Raw genomic sequence first — 14,719 nt, forward strand, 5'->3', positions numbered from 1 at the left:
TCTGCGCTGATAGCCGCGGCTCGCGCCTGTCTCTGGAGCTCCTTTAAGCAGCGCTCTTAATCCCCTCTCCTCGTGCACCAGGAAACAAAGAGGGAAGAAAAAGTCTCTTGACTCTTAGGCAGGTCCAGACTTTTTCCCGGACTCCCTCCCGGCTAGCTGTGGCGCACTAGCCTCCTTCAGGCTGTGTTCACGCAGCCAACCCCAGTCCTCTCCCTGGGATCCGACCTCCGAAGCCCGAGCCTCAGCTCCCAGCACCCACCAGTCCCGGCCGGCAAGTGAGCAGACAAGCCTCTCAGGCTGCTGATTGCTAGTTGGCAGCGATCCTTTGTGCAGGAATCTCTCCGCTTTGCCCTCTGCACCCCTGTTGCTGTGCTCTCCTCTGTGGCTCCGAACCTTACCACACATCCCCCCCCCACCATCTCCACCTGTGAAGGGGCTTCCTAGTGTGTGGAAACTTTTCCTTCTTCACAGCTCCCTCCCAGAGGTGCAGGTCCCATCCCTATTCTTTTGTCTCTGTTTTTTCTTTTGCCCTACCCAGGTACGTGGGGAGTTTCTTGCCTTTTGGGAAGTCTGAGGTCTTCTGCCAGCATTCGGGAGGTGTTTTGTAGGAGCTGTTCCACTTCTAGATGTATTTTTGATGTATTTGTGGGGAGGAAGGCGATCTCCACGTCTTACTCCTCTGCCATCTTGAAGATCCTCCCCAACCCTTTTGAAGTATGGTACTTTCACATCTACTTACAAAGTAGCTATAGCTGTTATCATTTCATACAACCTAGCATCTGCTTCTGTTTTTTTCATTCTGGAATGTCCTTCCCTTCAAATAGTCAAGCAAATGCTGAGTCCCTCCCCCTTTTGACCTATATCTTTTTGGTGGCAATGTGGTACTATCAGGTAGTGGGTGAGGGGTGGGGAATTTGGCGTGGTAAGTGAAAAAGAGATGGTGAGGCTGCATGGTATATGATAAGAAGGTGACACAGACTCTGCCTTTAAGGAACCTACAGTCTAGAGGTAGAAGCATAAAACTACAAGACAGATTAAACTCAGAGCTAAATCAGATTATAATCATGTCACAATTGATAGAACAATGAGATCTACCTGGGGGAATTAGGAGTTTCACAGAAGTGCATTTTAAAGTAAGCTTTGAAGAATGAGTAGAATTTTGGCGGGTGGCAATGCAGAGAGGGCATTTTAGGTTGAGGAAACATAATAAGCAAAGAAATTCTGTGTAAACCTTTAGACAACCATTTATAAATATTTATTGAGCACCTCCTATGTGCTAAATACCGTTCTAGGAGCTGAGAATACATACACAACTAGGCATAAAACAGTCTTTATGTTTATGGAGTTTACTTTGTGGTAGGGAGACACAGAAAATAAAATTATCTAAATCTATGTATCTATGCAGTGTTACGGAGAAAAATAGAGTGGTAACGGGGTTATGAAGTTGCCAGCAAGTGAGAGTGTGTTATTTTATACAGGGCAATCAGGAGAGGCTTCTCTGTTAAGGTGATGCTCGAGCAGAGACGTGAGGAACTGAAGGAGTGAGCCTGGGAGCAGAGGAAACAGGGGGTAAATAATGGACAGGGTCTCTGGATGAATGTTGCAAGGGATGAAGCTGGAAAGATAGTTTGTGGCTAGATAGATCTTGGAAGGCCCCACATTTTATTCAGTAGTCAATAGGGAGTCATTTACAGAGTTTTGAGGAGAGGAGTGACATAATAATAAACTTATTGAGTGCTTTACTGTGTGACAGGCACTGTGTCAAGATGTCTGCATGCATTATACTATAATACATTGTGTTTAATTCTTACAACAACCCTATGAGGATGGTGCTATAATACTTCCATTTTCTAGATGGAGAAACTGAGGTTAGTGGGGTTAAGATATTGCTATGGTCTGAAAGTTTGTGTTCCCCCCAAATTCATATGTTGAAATCCTAATGCCCAATGTGATGGTATTAGGAAGTGGGGCCTTTGGGAGATGCTTAGGACATGAAGGTGGAGCCCTCATGAATGGGATTAGTGTTCTTATAAAAGAGTCCTCACAGAGTTCCCTAGCCCCATCCACTATGTGAGGGCACAGTGAGAAGGTGCTGGCAATAAAGGAAGAGGGTTTTCACTAGACTGCAACCATGTTGACAGCTTGATCTTGGACTTCGCAGCCTCCAGAACTGTGAAAAATAAGTTTCTGTTGTTTATAAACTACATAGTCTGTGGTATTTTGCAGCCTGAATGCAGTAAGACAGCTATGGTGGCATTAAGAGGATGCTTGCAGTAAGCTCCTTTCTCTACCAAGCTACCCCAAATAAATATATGCTGTTAGTAAAATCGGTGTGCTTATTATATAAATGCAGTTCTATGACAAGTCCCTTAGTCCCCTCTTCCAGCTAATTCCTCTGCTAAACTTCATCCTGTATTGAAGTTCTGGGGCCACTACTGACTCCAGGTCACCCAGTTAGTGGAGCCAAAACCTAAACCTTGGATTCCAGTTTAGGGAATTAATTCTGTTTGCAACATGAATGGTGGGTTTGAAGCTGTGACTGACAAAACTATTCAGCTGCAGAAACGTGCTGTCTTTCATGAAAAAGGAAGGATGACTCAGGCTGGAGCTGCAGGCCAAGAGGATGGAGCCTTACACCACAGATGATTATCCCCAGGCTTTGATACCTAATAGAATTTGCCCTGTGGGATTTCAAAATTACTTGGGAGTGTGGTGACTGCTTTTTTCCTCTAATTTCTCACTTTTGGAATGGCATTATCTATAACTGTTGCTCTGTGCCTGTCCCACCATTGTATTTTGGGAGCAGAGAACTTTGTTTTCTAGTTTCACAGGTCTACAGATGGAGAGGAATTTTACCCCAAGATAGATGGATCATACTAATGTCTCATGCATACCTTGTTTAGATGATGAGATGAGACTTTTGAGCTGATGATATTTTAGATGAGCATTTGGACATGAGTTGATGTTGTAATGGGTTGAAACTTTTGGATGTTGGCATGGGGTAAATGTATTTTGCATGGGGGATATGTAGGAGTTTTGGGAGGTCAGAGGGCCGACTGTGGTAGGCTGAAAAAAGTCTGCCAAAGATATCTAGGTTCTAATCTCTGGAACCTGTGAATGTCACCTCATATGGGGTTTTGCAGATCCTTAAATTAAGGATCTTCAGATGGGGAGATTATCCTGGATTATCCAGGTGGGACCTAAATGTAATTACAACTGTCTTTATTATAAGTGAGAGGCAGGAGATTTGACACAGAAGAGGAGAAGGTGATTTTTTTTTTTTTTCCCTCTGTACGCGGGCCTTTCACTGCTGTGGCCTCTCCCATTGCGGAGCACAGGCTCCGGACGCGCAGGCTCAGCGGCCATGGCTCACGGGCCCAGCCGCTCCGCGGCATGGGGGATCTTCCCAGACCAGGGCACGAACCCGCGTCCCCTGCATCGGCAGGCGGACTCTCAACCACTGCGCCACCAGGGAAGCCCAGGAGAAGGTGATTTGATGATGGAGCTAGACATTGGAGTGGTGTAGTTTGATTGAAGATGGAGGAAGGAGGCACAGCCAAGGGGTACAGGCTGCCACTAGAAGTTGAAAACAGCAAGAAAATAGATTCTCCCTTCAGAGCCCCCAGAAAGAATCTCCCCTGCCAACACAATCAGCTAAACTGATTTCAGGCTTTTCGCCTCTAGAATTGTAAGGGGATAAACTATAAACTTGTGTTGCTTTAAGCCACCAAATTTATGGCAATTTGTTATAGCAGCCACAGGAAACGAATACATCAATTGTTAAATTAATTTGAGGCTAATCTACCATTTACTATATTCAGTTGTTCTAAGAATATGGTAAAGCTTTCCATTTACGTGAGTCTTTTATTTCTCTCAAAGTGTTGTAATTTTGTTTAAACAGGTCTTGCGACGTGTGCTATAGAGAATGGAATTATTTTAAACACTTTTTTTTTTTTTAAAGAGGGAAGCTATTTGAATTTATTTTGAAGGATAAAGAAGGGTAAAGCAAGTGACAGTTTTTCTCTTGGAAATGTTTTTTGTTCCTTTCCCCAGAGTAGGTATTTTGATAGACTATAGTCTCTTTGGTATCGGGTATCACATTTTATGTTTATTTGCTCTTTAAAAATTTTAGCGCAATTCTAGGAATACAGTGAGTGCCCCAAAGTGCTGTGCTAGTTGAATGTTATCCTTTTGAAGTTCCCCAAGGAAAACAACTGCAACAAATCTCCTATACAGTCTTTATAAAACTCTGGAGATATAAATGTACATTACAAGCATGTAATGTTTGTCATGCATATTTTTTGGTCTTTGTCTTATTAATATGCATTTTACTGTTCTATTCTTTCAGATGCAAGGCTGGCGCTAAAAAAATATATTGCAAACGTCTCTGCAATTGTTACAGATACAGCAAAGGGACCAGGGAAGCTTTTTAAGGAAGACAAGGTACTGCATTGTGATTATAGTTTGCTCTGAAGTCTTCCGAGATTTTTGCCTTGTATCTTTAATTTCTACACTAATGCACTAGAGGTAGGTAGCGGTCCTCACTGCTCTCTTCTCCCTCCCTTCCTTCATTTATTCCTTTCTTTTTTTTTTTTTTTTTGCGGTACGCGGGCCTCTCACTGTTGTGGCCTCTCCCGTTGCGGAGCACAGGCTCGGACGGCGCAGGCTCAGCGGCCGTGGCTCACGGGCCAAGCCGCTTCGTGGCATGTGGGATCTACCCGGACTGGGGCACGAACCCGTGTCCCCTGCATCGGCAGGCGGTCTCTCAACCACTGCGCCACCAGGGAAGCCCTTTATTTTATTTTTTATTTTTTTGCATATACATTTATTCGTGTCTCTATATTATTACCAACTATAGAGTAATGAACATCTTAAATCAGATATCAGCAGTTTGCTGCTCATGTGCAAAGAGATGGTTCTGCAATGCAAATTGAGAGGTTTTCAGTGAGGTGAAGCTCTTTTTGCATTTCTTGCACTTTCTTCTCCTGTGAACCACCTGAGAAGGAATAAAATATCCTCGGCATTGCCCATTGAGTTGCATGCAGCTCATACCATCCACCCATTTTTTTCCAGCCTTTGCAAACACTTTTCTTTATCACAGGCTCATTGAAAATAAAGAATTAGGGAGAAGGTGTAGACTGGCCCAAGGCTTCATGACTCTAGATTATGAGTTTCTTTATATGCACATTCCACTAATGTTAGAGCTGCACTGTCAGATATAGTAGCCCCTAGCCATATGAGATTATTTAAATTAGAATTAATTAAAATTAAATAAAATTAAAAATTCAGTTCCTCAGCCACTTTTCTAGTGCTCATTGGCTATGTATGTCTAATGGTGACTGTATTGGACAATGCAGATACAGAACATTTCCATCATCACAGAAAGTTCTGTTGCACAGTGCTGGTTTAGAGATACTATATAGAGTTTTATTTTTAAATAAACAAGTGGAAAGTAAATTCTTTGTTTCTGTCTCTAGAATACCATCCTCAATGCATGCCGTATAAAAAATGAATGGCTGGAAACCCATTTAGAAGCTTCCATTAATGAGCTTTTTGAGCAGAAACAGCAATTGGAAGATATTGTGACTCCTATCTTCACAAAAATGGCTACACCACGTAAGTTTTGGATAAAAATGGTTTGAATGTCAGAAAAGATGAAAATTAGGTTCAATGTTGTTATTTCTGAGATAATCTGATTTCAACAATCTTCATTAAGTAGCCATTAACCTTGTTACAGGCACTAATCTATAACTCAGTTTCACTGAGTTACAATATTAATAATAAAAATAATGACAGTTATTTCTACAGAGAATGTCTAGCACTAATCTTATTACCATCATTAATCATTTAATTTTATGTAATTTACTATAGTTTTGACCAGTGATTTTCAACCAGGAAGACATGTCCTTCAAGGAGATAGAGCGGCAGAATTTGAAAAAAACATTTTCAGTAATGTAACTCTATAGTTTGAAAAACCTATTGTGGGAATACTGTCCTGTCAGTGGAGAAGGTGCACTGTCAGAATCTTGGTGGCAGGTGTACCTAAGATTTTAAAAATATCAGCTTTATTGAGATAGAATTCTCATACCATAAAATTCACCATTTAAAAAATGAAAAATTCAGCGGTTTTCAGATTTATATAATCATCACCACTGTCTAATTTTAGAACATTTTACCAGCCCGAAGAGACACACCATATCTATTAGTAGTCACTGCCCATTCCTCCCTTCCACAAGTCACTGGCAACTACTAATCTACTTTTTATCTCTATGGATTGCCTGTTCTGAACATTTCAGAGATAGATCATATAGTCTGTTGCCTTTTGTATCTGGCTTCTTTCGCTTTGCATAATGTTTTTAAGGTTTATCCATGTTGCAATATGTGTCAGTATTCCTTTTTATCGCTGAACAATAGTCCATTGTATGGATTCAACTTTATCCATTCATTAATTGATGGACACTTGAGTTTCTACTATTTGACTATTATAAATAATGCTGCCATGAATTTTTGTGTACAAATTTTTGTGTGGCCTCATGCTTTCATTTCTCTTGGGTATATATTTAGGAGTAGAATTGCTGGGGTCATATAGTACCTCTATTTCTGACCTTTTGAGGAATTGCCAAACTTTTTCCAAACTTCCATTCCCATAAGCAGTATATATGAGGATTCCAATTTCTCCACATTGTTATCAACATTTGTTATTATCTTAAAAAATTTTTTTTAGCTGTTCTAGTAGGTATGAAGTAACTTAATGTAGTTCTGATTTGCATTTCCTTAATTACTGGTGACGTTAAACATTTTTTCAAGTGCTTACTGGCCATTTGTATATTTTCTTTGGAGAAATGTCTCTGAATCTTTTGCCCATTTTTAAGTTGAGTTGTCTTCTTATGTTTTTAATTGAAGTATAGGTGATTTATAATATTATATTAGTTTCAGGTGTACAGCATAGTAATTCAATATTTTAATAGAATTTAAAGTTACTATAAAATAATGGCTACACTTCCCTGTGCTGTTCAATATATCCTTGTTGCTTATTTATTTTATGTGTAGTGGTTTATATCTCTTAATCCCCTACCCCTATCTTGCCCCTCCCATCTTCTCTCTCCCACTGGTGACCACTAGTTTGTTCTCTATATCTGTGAGTCTGTTTGTTTTGTTATATTCATTTGTTTTATAAAAATTTTTTTAGACTCCACATGTAAGTGATAACATAGAGTATATGACTTTCTCTGACTTATTTCACTAAGCATAATACCCTCTAGGTCCATCCATGTTGTTGCAAATGGCAGAATTTCATTCTTTTTTATGGCTGAGTAAACATACATATATAAACACACACATACACACACACACACACACACACCCGACACATCTTCTTTATCCATTCATCTCTTTGTTTTGCTTTGCCTTTTTTGGTTTTATTTTTGGCCACGCCAGTCAGCTTGTGGGATCTTAGTTCTCCAATCAGGGATTGAACCTGGGCCCTGGCAGTGAAAGCACCAAGTCCTAACCACTGGGCCACCAGGGAGTTCCATATCCATTTATCTCTTGAGGGACACTTAGGTTGCTTTTATATCTTGGCTATTGTAAATTGATGCTGCTATGAAAATTGGGATGCATGTTTCTTTTTGAATTAGTGTTTTCATTTTCTTCAGATATACACTCAGGAGTGGAATTGTTGGATCATATGGTAGTTCTATTTTTAGTTTTTTGAGGAATCTCCATACTGTTTCCACAGTGGCTGCACCAATTTACATTCCCACCAACAGTGCAAGAGGGTTCCCTTTTCTCTATATCCTTGCCAACATTTGTTATTTATGGACTTTTTGAAGATGGCCATTTTGACAGGTGTGGGGGGATAACTCATTGTGGTTTTGATTTGTGTTTCTCTGATGATTAGTGATGTTGAGTGTCTATTTGTGTGCCTGTTGGCCATCTGTATGTCTTCTTTGGAAAAATGTCTGAATTTTGAAAAATTCAGATCTGCCCATTTTTTAATCAGACTTTTTGGTTTTTTGATGTTGAGTTGTCTGAGCTGTTTGTATATTTTGCATAAAAACCCCTTGTTGGTTGCATCATTTGCAAATATTCTGTAGGTTGTCTTTCCTTTTTGACCATGGTTCCCTTTGCTGTGCAAAAGCTTTTAAGTTTAATTAGGTCCCCTTTGTTTATCTTTGCTTTTGTTTCTTTTGCCTTTGGAGACAGATCCAAAAAATTATTGCTGTGATTTATGCCAGTGTTCTGCCTATGCTGTGTTCTAGGAGTTTTATCATTTCAGGTCTTACATTTAGATCTTTAATCCATTTTGAGTTTATTTTTATATATGGTGTGAGAAAATGTTCTAATTTCATTCTTTTACATGTAGCTGTCCAGTTTTCCCAGCACCACTTATTAAAGAGACCATCTTTTCTCCATTGTATAGTCTTGCCTCCTTTGTCATAGATTAATTGACCATAAGTGTGTGGGTTTATTTCTGGGCTCTTTTTTCTGTTCCTTGATCTAATTTTCTGTTTTGTGCCAGCACCATGCTGTTTTGATTACTGTAGTTTTGTAGTATACTCTGAAGTCAGGGCATGTGATACCTCCAGCTTTGTTCTTTTTTCTCAAGATTGCATTGGAAAATTGGAGTATTTTGTGGTTACATATAAATTTTAGTATGATTTGTTCTAGTTCTGTGGAAAGTGCCATTGGTATTTTGAGAGAGATTGCATTAAATCTGTAGATTGCTTTGTGTAGTGTGGACATTTTAACAATATTAATTCTTCTAATCCAGGAACATGGGATGTCTTTCCATTTCCATTTATCATCTTCAAATTCTTTCATTCATGTTTTATAGTTTTCAGAGTATAGGTTTTTCATCTCTGAGGTTACAGTTATTCCTAGGTTTTCTTAATGCGATTTTGAATAGGATTTTAAACAGGCTTGTTTTCTTGCTTTCTCTTTCTGATAGTTCATTATTAACATATGGAAAAGCAACAGATTTTTGTATATTAATCTTGTATCCTGCAACTTTACTGAATTCATTTATTAGTTCTAATAGTTTTTTGGTGGAGAATTTAGGGTTTTCTATATAGAGTATCTTGTCATATGCAAATAGTGTCTTTATGTCAAAGAGTGTTTTTCTTATGTTTTCCTCTAAGAGTTTTATAGTGTCTGGTCTTACATTCAGGTCTTTAATCCACTTGAAGTTTATTTTTGTGTATGGTGTTAGAGAGTGTTCTAATTTCATTCTTTTACATGTAGCTGTCCAGTTTTCCCAGCACCACTTATTGAAGAGGCTGTCTTTTCTCCACTGTATGTTCTTGCCTCCTTTGTCGTAAATTAGGTGCCCATATGTGTGTGGTTTTATCTCTGGGCATTCTATCCTGTACCATTGATCTATACTGGTTTTGTGCCAGTACCATACTGTCTTGATTACTGTAGCTTTATGGTATAGTTTGAAGTGGGTGAGCCTGATTCCTCCAACTGCATTTTTCTTTCTCAAGATTGCTTTGGCTATTTGGGGTCTTTTGTGTTTCCATATGAATTGTAAAATTTTTTGTTCTAATTCTGTGAAGAATGCCATTGGTAGTTTGATAGGGATTGCATTGATACTGTAGATTGCTTTGGGTAGTATAGTCATTTTCACAATATTGATTCTTCCAATCCCAGAACATGGTATATTTTTCCATCTGTTTATGTCATCTTTGATTTCTTTCATCAGTGTTTTATAGTTTTCTGAGTACAGGTCTTTTGCCTCCTAGGGCAGGTTTATTCCTAGGTATTTTATTCTTTTTGTTGCGATGGTAAGTGGGATTGTTTCCTTAATTTCTCTTTCTGATTTTATATTGTTGGTGTATAAGAATGCCAGAGATTTCTGTGCATTAATTTTGTATCCTGCAACCTTACCAAATTCATTTATTAGTTCTAGTAGTTTTCTGGTGGCCTCTTTAGGATTTTCTATGTATAGTATCGTGTCATCTGCAGACAGTGACAGTTTTACTCCTTCTTTTCCAATTTGGATTACTCTTATTTCTTTTAGGACTTCCAAAACTATGTTGAATAATAGTGGCAAGAATGGACATCCTTGTCTTGTTCCTGATCTTAGTGGAAATGCTTTCAGTTTTTCACCATTGAAAATGATGCTTGCTGTGGGTTTGTCATATATGGCCCTTTATTATGTTGAGGTAGTTTCCCTCTATGTTCATTTTCTGGAGAGTTTTTATCATAAATCGGTGTTGAATTTTGTCAAAAGCTTTTTCTGCATCTATTGAAGTGATTATATGGTTTTTATTCCTTAATTTGTTAATATGGTGTATCTCATTGATTGATTTGCGTATATGTAAGAATCCTTGCATCCCTAGGATAAATCTCACTTGATCATGGTGTATGATCCTTTTAATGTGTTGTTGGATTCTGTTTGCTAGTATTTTGTTCTGGATTTTTGCATCTATGTTCATCAGTGATATTGGTCTATAATTTTCTTTTTTTGTGATATATTTTTTGGTTTTGGTATCAGGGTGATGGTGGCTTTGTAGAATGAATTTGGGAGTGTTTCTTCCTCTGCAATTTTTTGGAAGAGTTTGAGAAGGATGGGTGTTAGTGCTTTGCTAAATGTTTGATAGAATTCACCTGTGAAGCCACCTGGTCCTGGAGTTTTGTTGGTTGGAAGATTTTTAATTATAGTTTGAATTTCATTACTTGTGATATGTCTGTTTATATTTTCTAATTCTTCCTAGTTCAGTCTTGGAAAATTGTACCTTTCCAAGAATTTGTCCATTTCTTTGTGGTTTTCCATTTGATTGGCATATAGTTGTTTGCAGTGGTCTCCTATAATGCTTTGTATTTCTGCGGTGTCATTTGTGATTTCTCCTTTTTCATTTCTAATTTTATTGATTTGAGTCCTCTCCATCTTTTTCTTGAGGAGTCTGGCTAATGGTTTATCAATATTGTTTATCTTCTCAAAGAACCAGCTTTTAGTTTTATTGATCTTTGCTATTGTTTTCTTTGTATCTATTTCATTTATTTCTGCTCTGATCTTTATGATTTCTTTCCTTCTATTGACTTTGGGTTTTCTTTGTTCTTTCTCTACTTGTTTTAAGTGTAGGGTTAGATTGTTTATTTGAGATGTTTCTTGTTTCTCGAGGTAGGCTTATATTGCTATAAACTTCATTCTTAGAACTGGTTTTGCTGCATCCCATAGGTTTTGGATTGTTGTATTTTCATTGTAATTTGTCTGTAGGTATTTTTTGATTTCCTCTTTGATTTCTTCAGTGATCTCTTGGTTATTTAGTATTGTATTGTTTAGCCTCCATGTGTTTGTGTTTTTTATGTTTTTTTCCCTGTAATTCATTTCTAATCTCATAGCATTGTGGTCAGAAAAGATGCTTCATATGATTTCAATGTTCTTAAATTTACTGAGGCTTGATTTGTGACCCAAGATGTGATCTATCCTGTAGAATGTTCAATGTGCACTTGAGAAGAAAGCGTAATCTGCTGTTTTGGGATGGAATGTCCTGTAAATATCAACCAAATCTATTTGGTCTGTTGTGTCATTTAAAGCTTGTGTTTCCTTATTAATTTTCTGTCTGGATGATCTGTCCATTGGTGTAAGTGAGGTGTTAAAGTCCCCCACTATTATTGTGTTACTGTTGATTTCCTCTTTTATAGCTGTTAGCAGTTGCCTTATGTATTGAAGTGCTTGTGTGTTGGGTGCATAAATATTTATAATTGTTAACTCTTCTTCTTGGATTGATCCTTTGATCAGTATGTGGTGTCCCTCCTTATCTCTTGTAACAGTCTTTATTTTAAAGTCTATTTTGTCTGATATGAGTATTGCTACTCCAGCTTTCTTTTGATTTCCATTTGCATGGAATATCTTTTTCCATGCCTTCACTTTCAGTCTGTTTGTGTCCCTAGGTCTGAAGTGGGTGTCTTGTAGACAGCATATATATGGGTCTTGTTTTTGTATCCATTCAGCAAGCCTGTGTCTTTTGGTTGGAGCATTTAATCCATTCATGTTTAAGGTAATTATCGATATGTATGTTCTGATTACCATTTTCTTAATTGTTCTGGGTTTGTTTTTGTGGGTCATTTTCTTCTCTGTGTTTCCCACCTAGAGAAGTTTCTTTAGCATTTGTTGTAAAGCTGGTTTGGTGGTGCTGAATTCTCTTAGCTTTTGCTTGTCTGAAAAGCTTTTGATTTCTCTGTTGAATCTCAGTTAGATCCTTGCTGGGTAGAGTAATGTTGGTTGTAGGTTTTTCTGTTTCATCACTTTAAGTATATCCTGCCACTCCCTTCTGGCCTGCAGAGTTTGTGCTGAAAAATCAGCTGATAACCATATGGGGATTACTTTGTATGTTATTTTTTGTTTTTCTCTTGCTGCTTTTAATATTTTTTCTTCGAATTTAATTTTTGTTAGTTTGATTAATATGTCTTGGTGTGTTTTTCTTAGGGTTTATCCTGTATGGGACTCTCTGCACTTCATGGACTTGGGTGACTATTTCCTTTCCTATGTTAGGGAAGTTTTCACCTATAGTCTCTTCAGATATTTTCTCATACCCTTTCTTTTTCTCTTCTTCTTCTGGGACCCCTATAATTCAAATGTTGGTGCATTTAGTGTTGTCCCAGAGATCTCTGAGATTGTCTTCAATTCTTTTCATTCTTTTTTCTTTATTCTGCTCCTTGGCAGTTATTTGTACCATTTTGTTTACCAGCTCACTTATTAGTTCTTCTGCCTCAGTTATTCTATTATTGATTCTGTCTAGTGTATTTTTCATTTCAGTTATTTGTTTGTTCTTTAGTTCTTCTAGATCTTGGTTAAATATTTTTTTATTTTCTCAGTCCATGCCTCCATTCTATTTCTGAGATTCTGGATCATTTTTACTATCATTACAATGAATTCTCTTTCAGGTAGGTTGCCTGTTTCCTCTTCATTTGTTTGGTTTTGTAGGGTTTTACCTTGTTCATTCATCTGTGACATATTTTTTTGCTGTCTCATTTTTTTCTTTTTTTTAATGAGTGGGATTGTGTTCCCGTCTCGGTGATTGGTTGGCCTGAGGCTTTCAGCACTGGAATTTGTAGGCTGTTGTGTAGAGGTGGGTCTTGGTGCTGAGTTGAGGACCTCCATGAGACCTCACTCCGATGAATATTCCCTGGGGACTGAGGTTCTCTGTTAGTCCAGTGGTTCGGACTCGGAGTTCCCAGTGCAGGAGCTTCGGCCTGACCCCCGGCTCATGAACCAGGATACTGCAAGCCGCGTGGGGTGGCAAAAAAAAATGAGAGAATCATAACAAAGTAAAAAATAGAATTAAACTAGTAAACTAACAGATATGTGAGAAAGAATACAAAAATAAAAATGTAGATAACTAAACAACCAGAATTTACAACTGTACCACACTAGTGAAAAAGAGGAGGGAAAAGAAAAAAAAAGAAAAAAGGAAAAAGGCAGGGAGGCCTTAGCTATGGAGGGCAGGGCCTAAGCAAGGGCAAGTTTTGGGTGGTGGGCATGGCCTATGCTCAGGACCCACAGGGCTGGAAAAGGCCCTGGGGGCTGTGGGGGGCGGGGTTTAGCCTCAACGCAAAAGAAGGGGCTCAGGCTTGCCTACCACCCCTGGTCTCAGAGAGTGGGGGACCTCACCTGGGAGCCCAGGAGGCTTCCTGGGCTCGAATGGGTGGGGCAAATGCCCTCTGCTCCTCTCCCACTCCTCTCAGAGGACCCCTCCTGCCTGCCTGTCCTGATCTCCCTGGCGTCCCCCCCTATGCCCCCAGTACCAATGCAGCCGTGGGGAAGGGGAGCCCTGGAGGGCAGGATACCACCCTGGGAGCTCAGCAGGCTCCCTGGGCCCCAGTGGGTGGGGCAGTTGCCCTCTGCTGCTTTCCCACTCCTCCTGGAAGGCTCATCCCGCCTGCCTGTCCTGATCTCCCGGCCTTAGCGGTGCTGATTCTGTCTGGCTTCCACTTCTCCTCCCCTCTCAGTCCCACCATTTCACTTGGGGGTTCCTCCCATCTCCTTGGGCATCAGGGTTTCCCACCAGCGTCTGGCAGGTGCCCTAGTTGTGGGGAGATGCTAACTTGGAGTCTTCCCACACCGCCATCCTGACTCATTTTGGTATTAGGGTAATGGTGGCATCATAGAATGCATTTGGGAGTGTTCTCCCATCTTAAAAATTTTTTGGAATAGTTTGAGAAGGTTAGGTATTAACTCTTCTTTGTATGTTTGGTACAATTCTTCTGTGAAGCCATTTAGTCATGTCTTTTGCTTTCTGGAAGTTTTTAAAATTACAGTTTCAATTTCACAGGTAATGATTGGTCTGTTCAGATTGTCTATTTCTTCTTGATTTAGTCTTGGAAGTTGTGTTTTTCTGGAAATTTGACCATTTCTTCTAGGTTGTTCAATTTGTTGGCATGTAACTGTTCATAATATTCTCTTATGATTTTTTTGTATCTCTGTGATAGCAGTTGTTATTTCTCCTCTTTCATTTCTTGTTTATTTGGGTCTTCTCTCTTTTTTTTCTTGATGAGCCTGGCTAAAGGTTTATCAATTTTATTTACCTTTTCAAAAAACCAGTTCTTGGATTCATTGATCTTTTCTGTTGTTTTTTGATCTCTGTTTGTTTTCACTCTGATATTTATTTTTTTCTTTCCATCTGCTAACTTTGGGCTTTGTTTGTTTTTCTAATTCCTTTTTTTAAAATGACAGTACTTTAAATTTATTATTTATTGTATTTATTTATTTTGG

At 38.8% G+C, this 14,719-nt stretch overlaps 1 protein-coding gene across 2 annotated transcripts in view; it reads left to right on the top strand.

The window, feature by feature from the left end:
* Positions 1 to 14,719, top strand: part of ANKRD45 (ankyrin repeat domain 45) — a 53,777-nt gene that overhangs the window by 21,576 nt on the left and 17,482 nt on the right. The window contains exons 3-4 of one of the 2 annotated variants that reach the window (XM_082834658.1): positions 4,349 to 4,443; positions 5,478 to 5,620. In XM_082834658.1, coding sequence (XP_082690784.1) covers positions 4,349 to 4,443; positions 5,478 to 5,620 — 238 coding nt within the window. The remainder of the gene's footprint in view (positions 1 to 4,348; positions 4,444 to 5,477; positions 5,621 to 14,719) is intronic. The other variant, XM_082834659.1, reaches the window with a different exon arrangement.

The sequence above is a fragment of the Leucopleurus acutus genome, assembly GCF_964270905.1.
Source record: "Leucopleurus acutus genome assembly, chromosome: 2".
In the NCBI taxonomy this organism is placed as follows: Eukaryota; Metazoa; Chordata; class Mammalia; order Artiodactyla; family Delphinidae; genus Leucopleurus; species Leucopleurus acutus.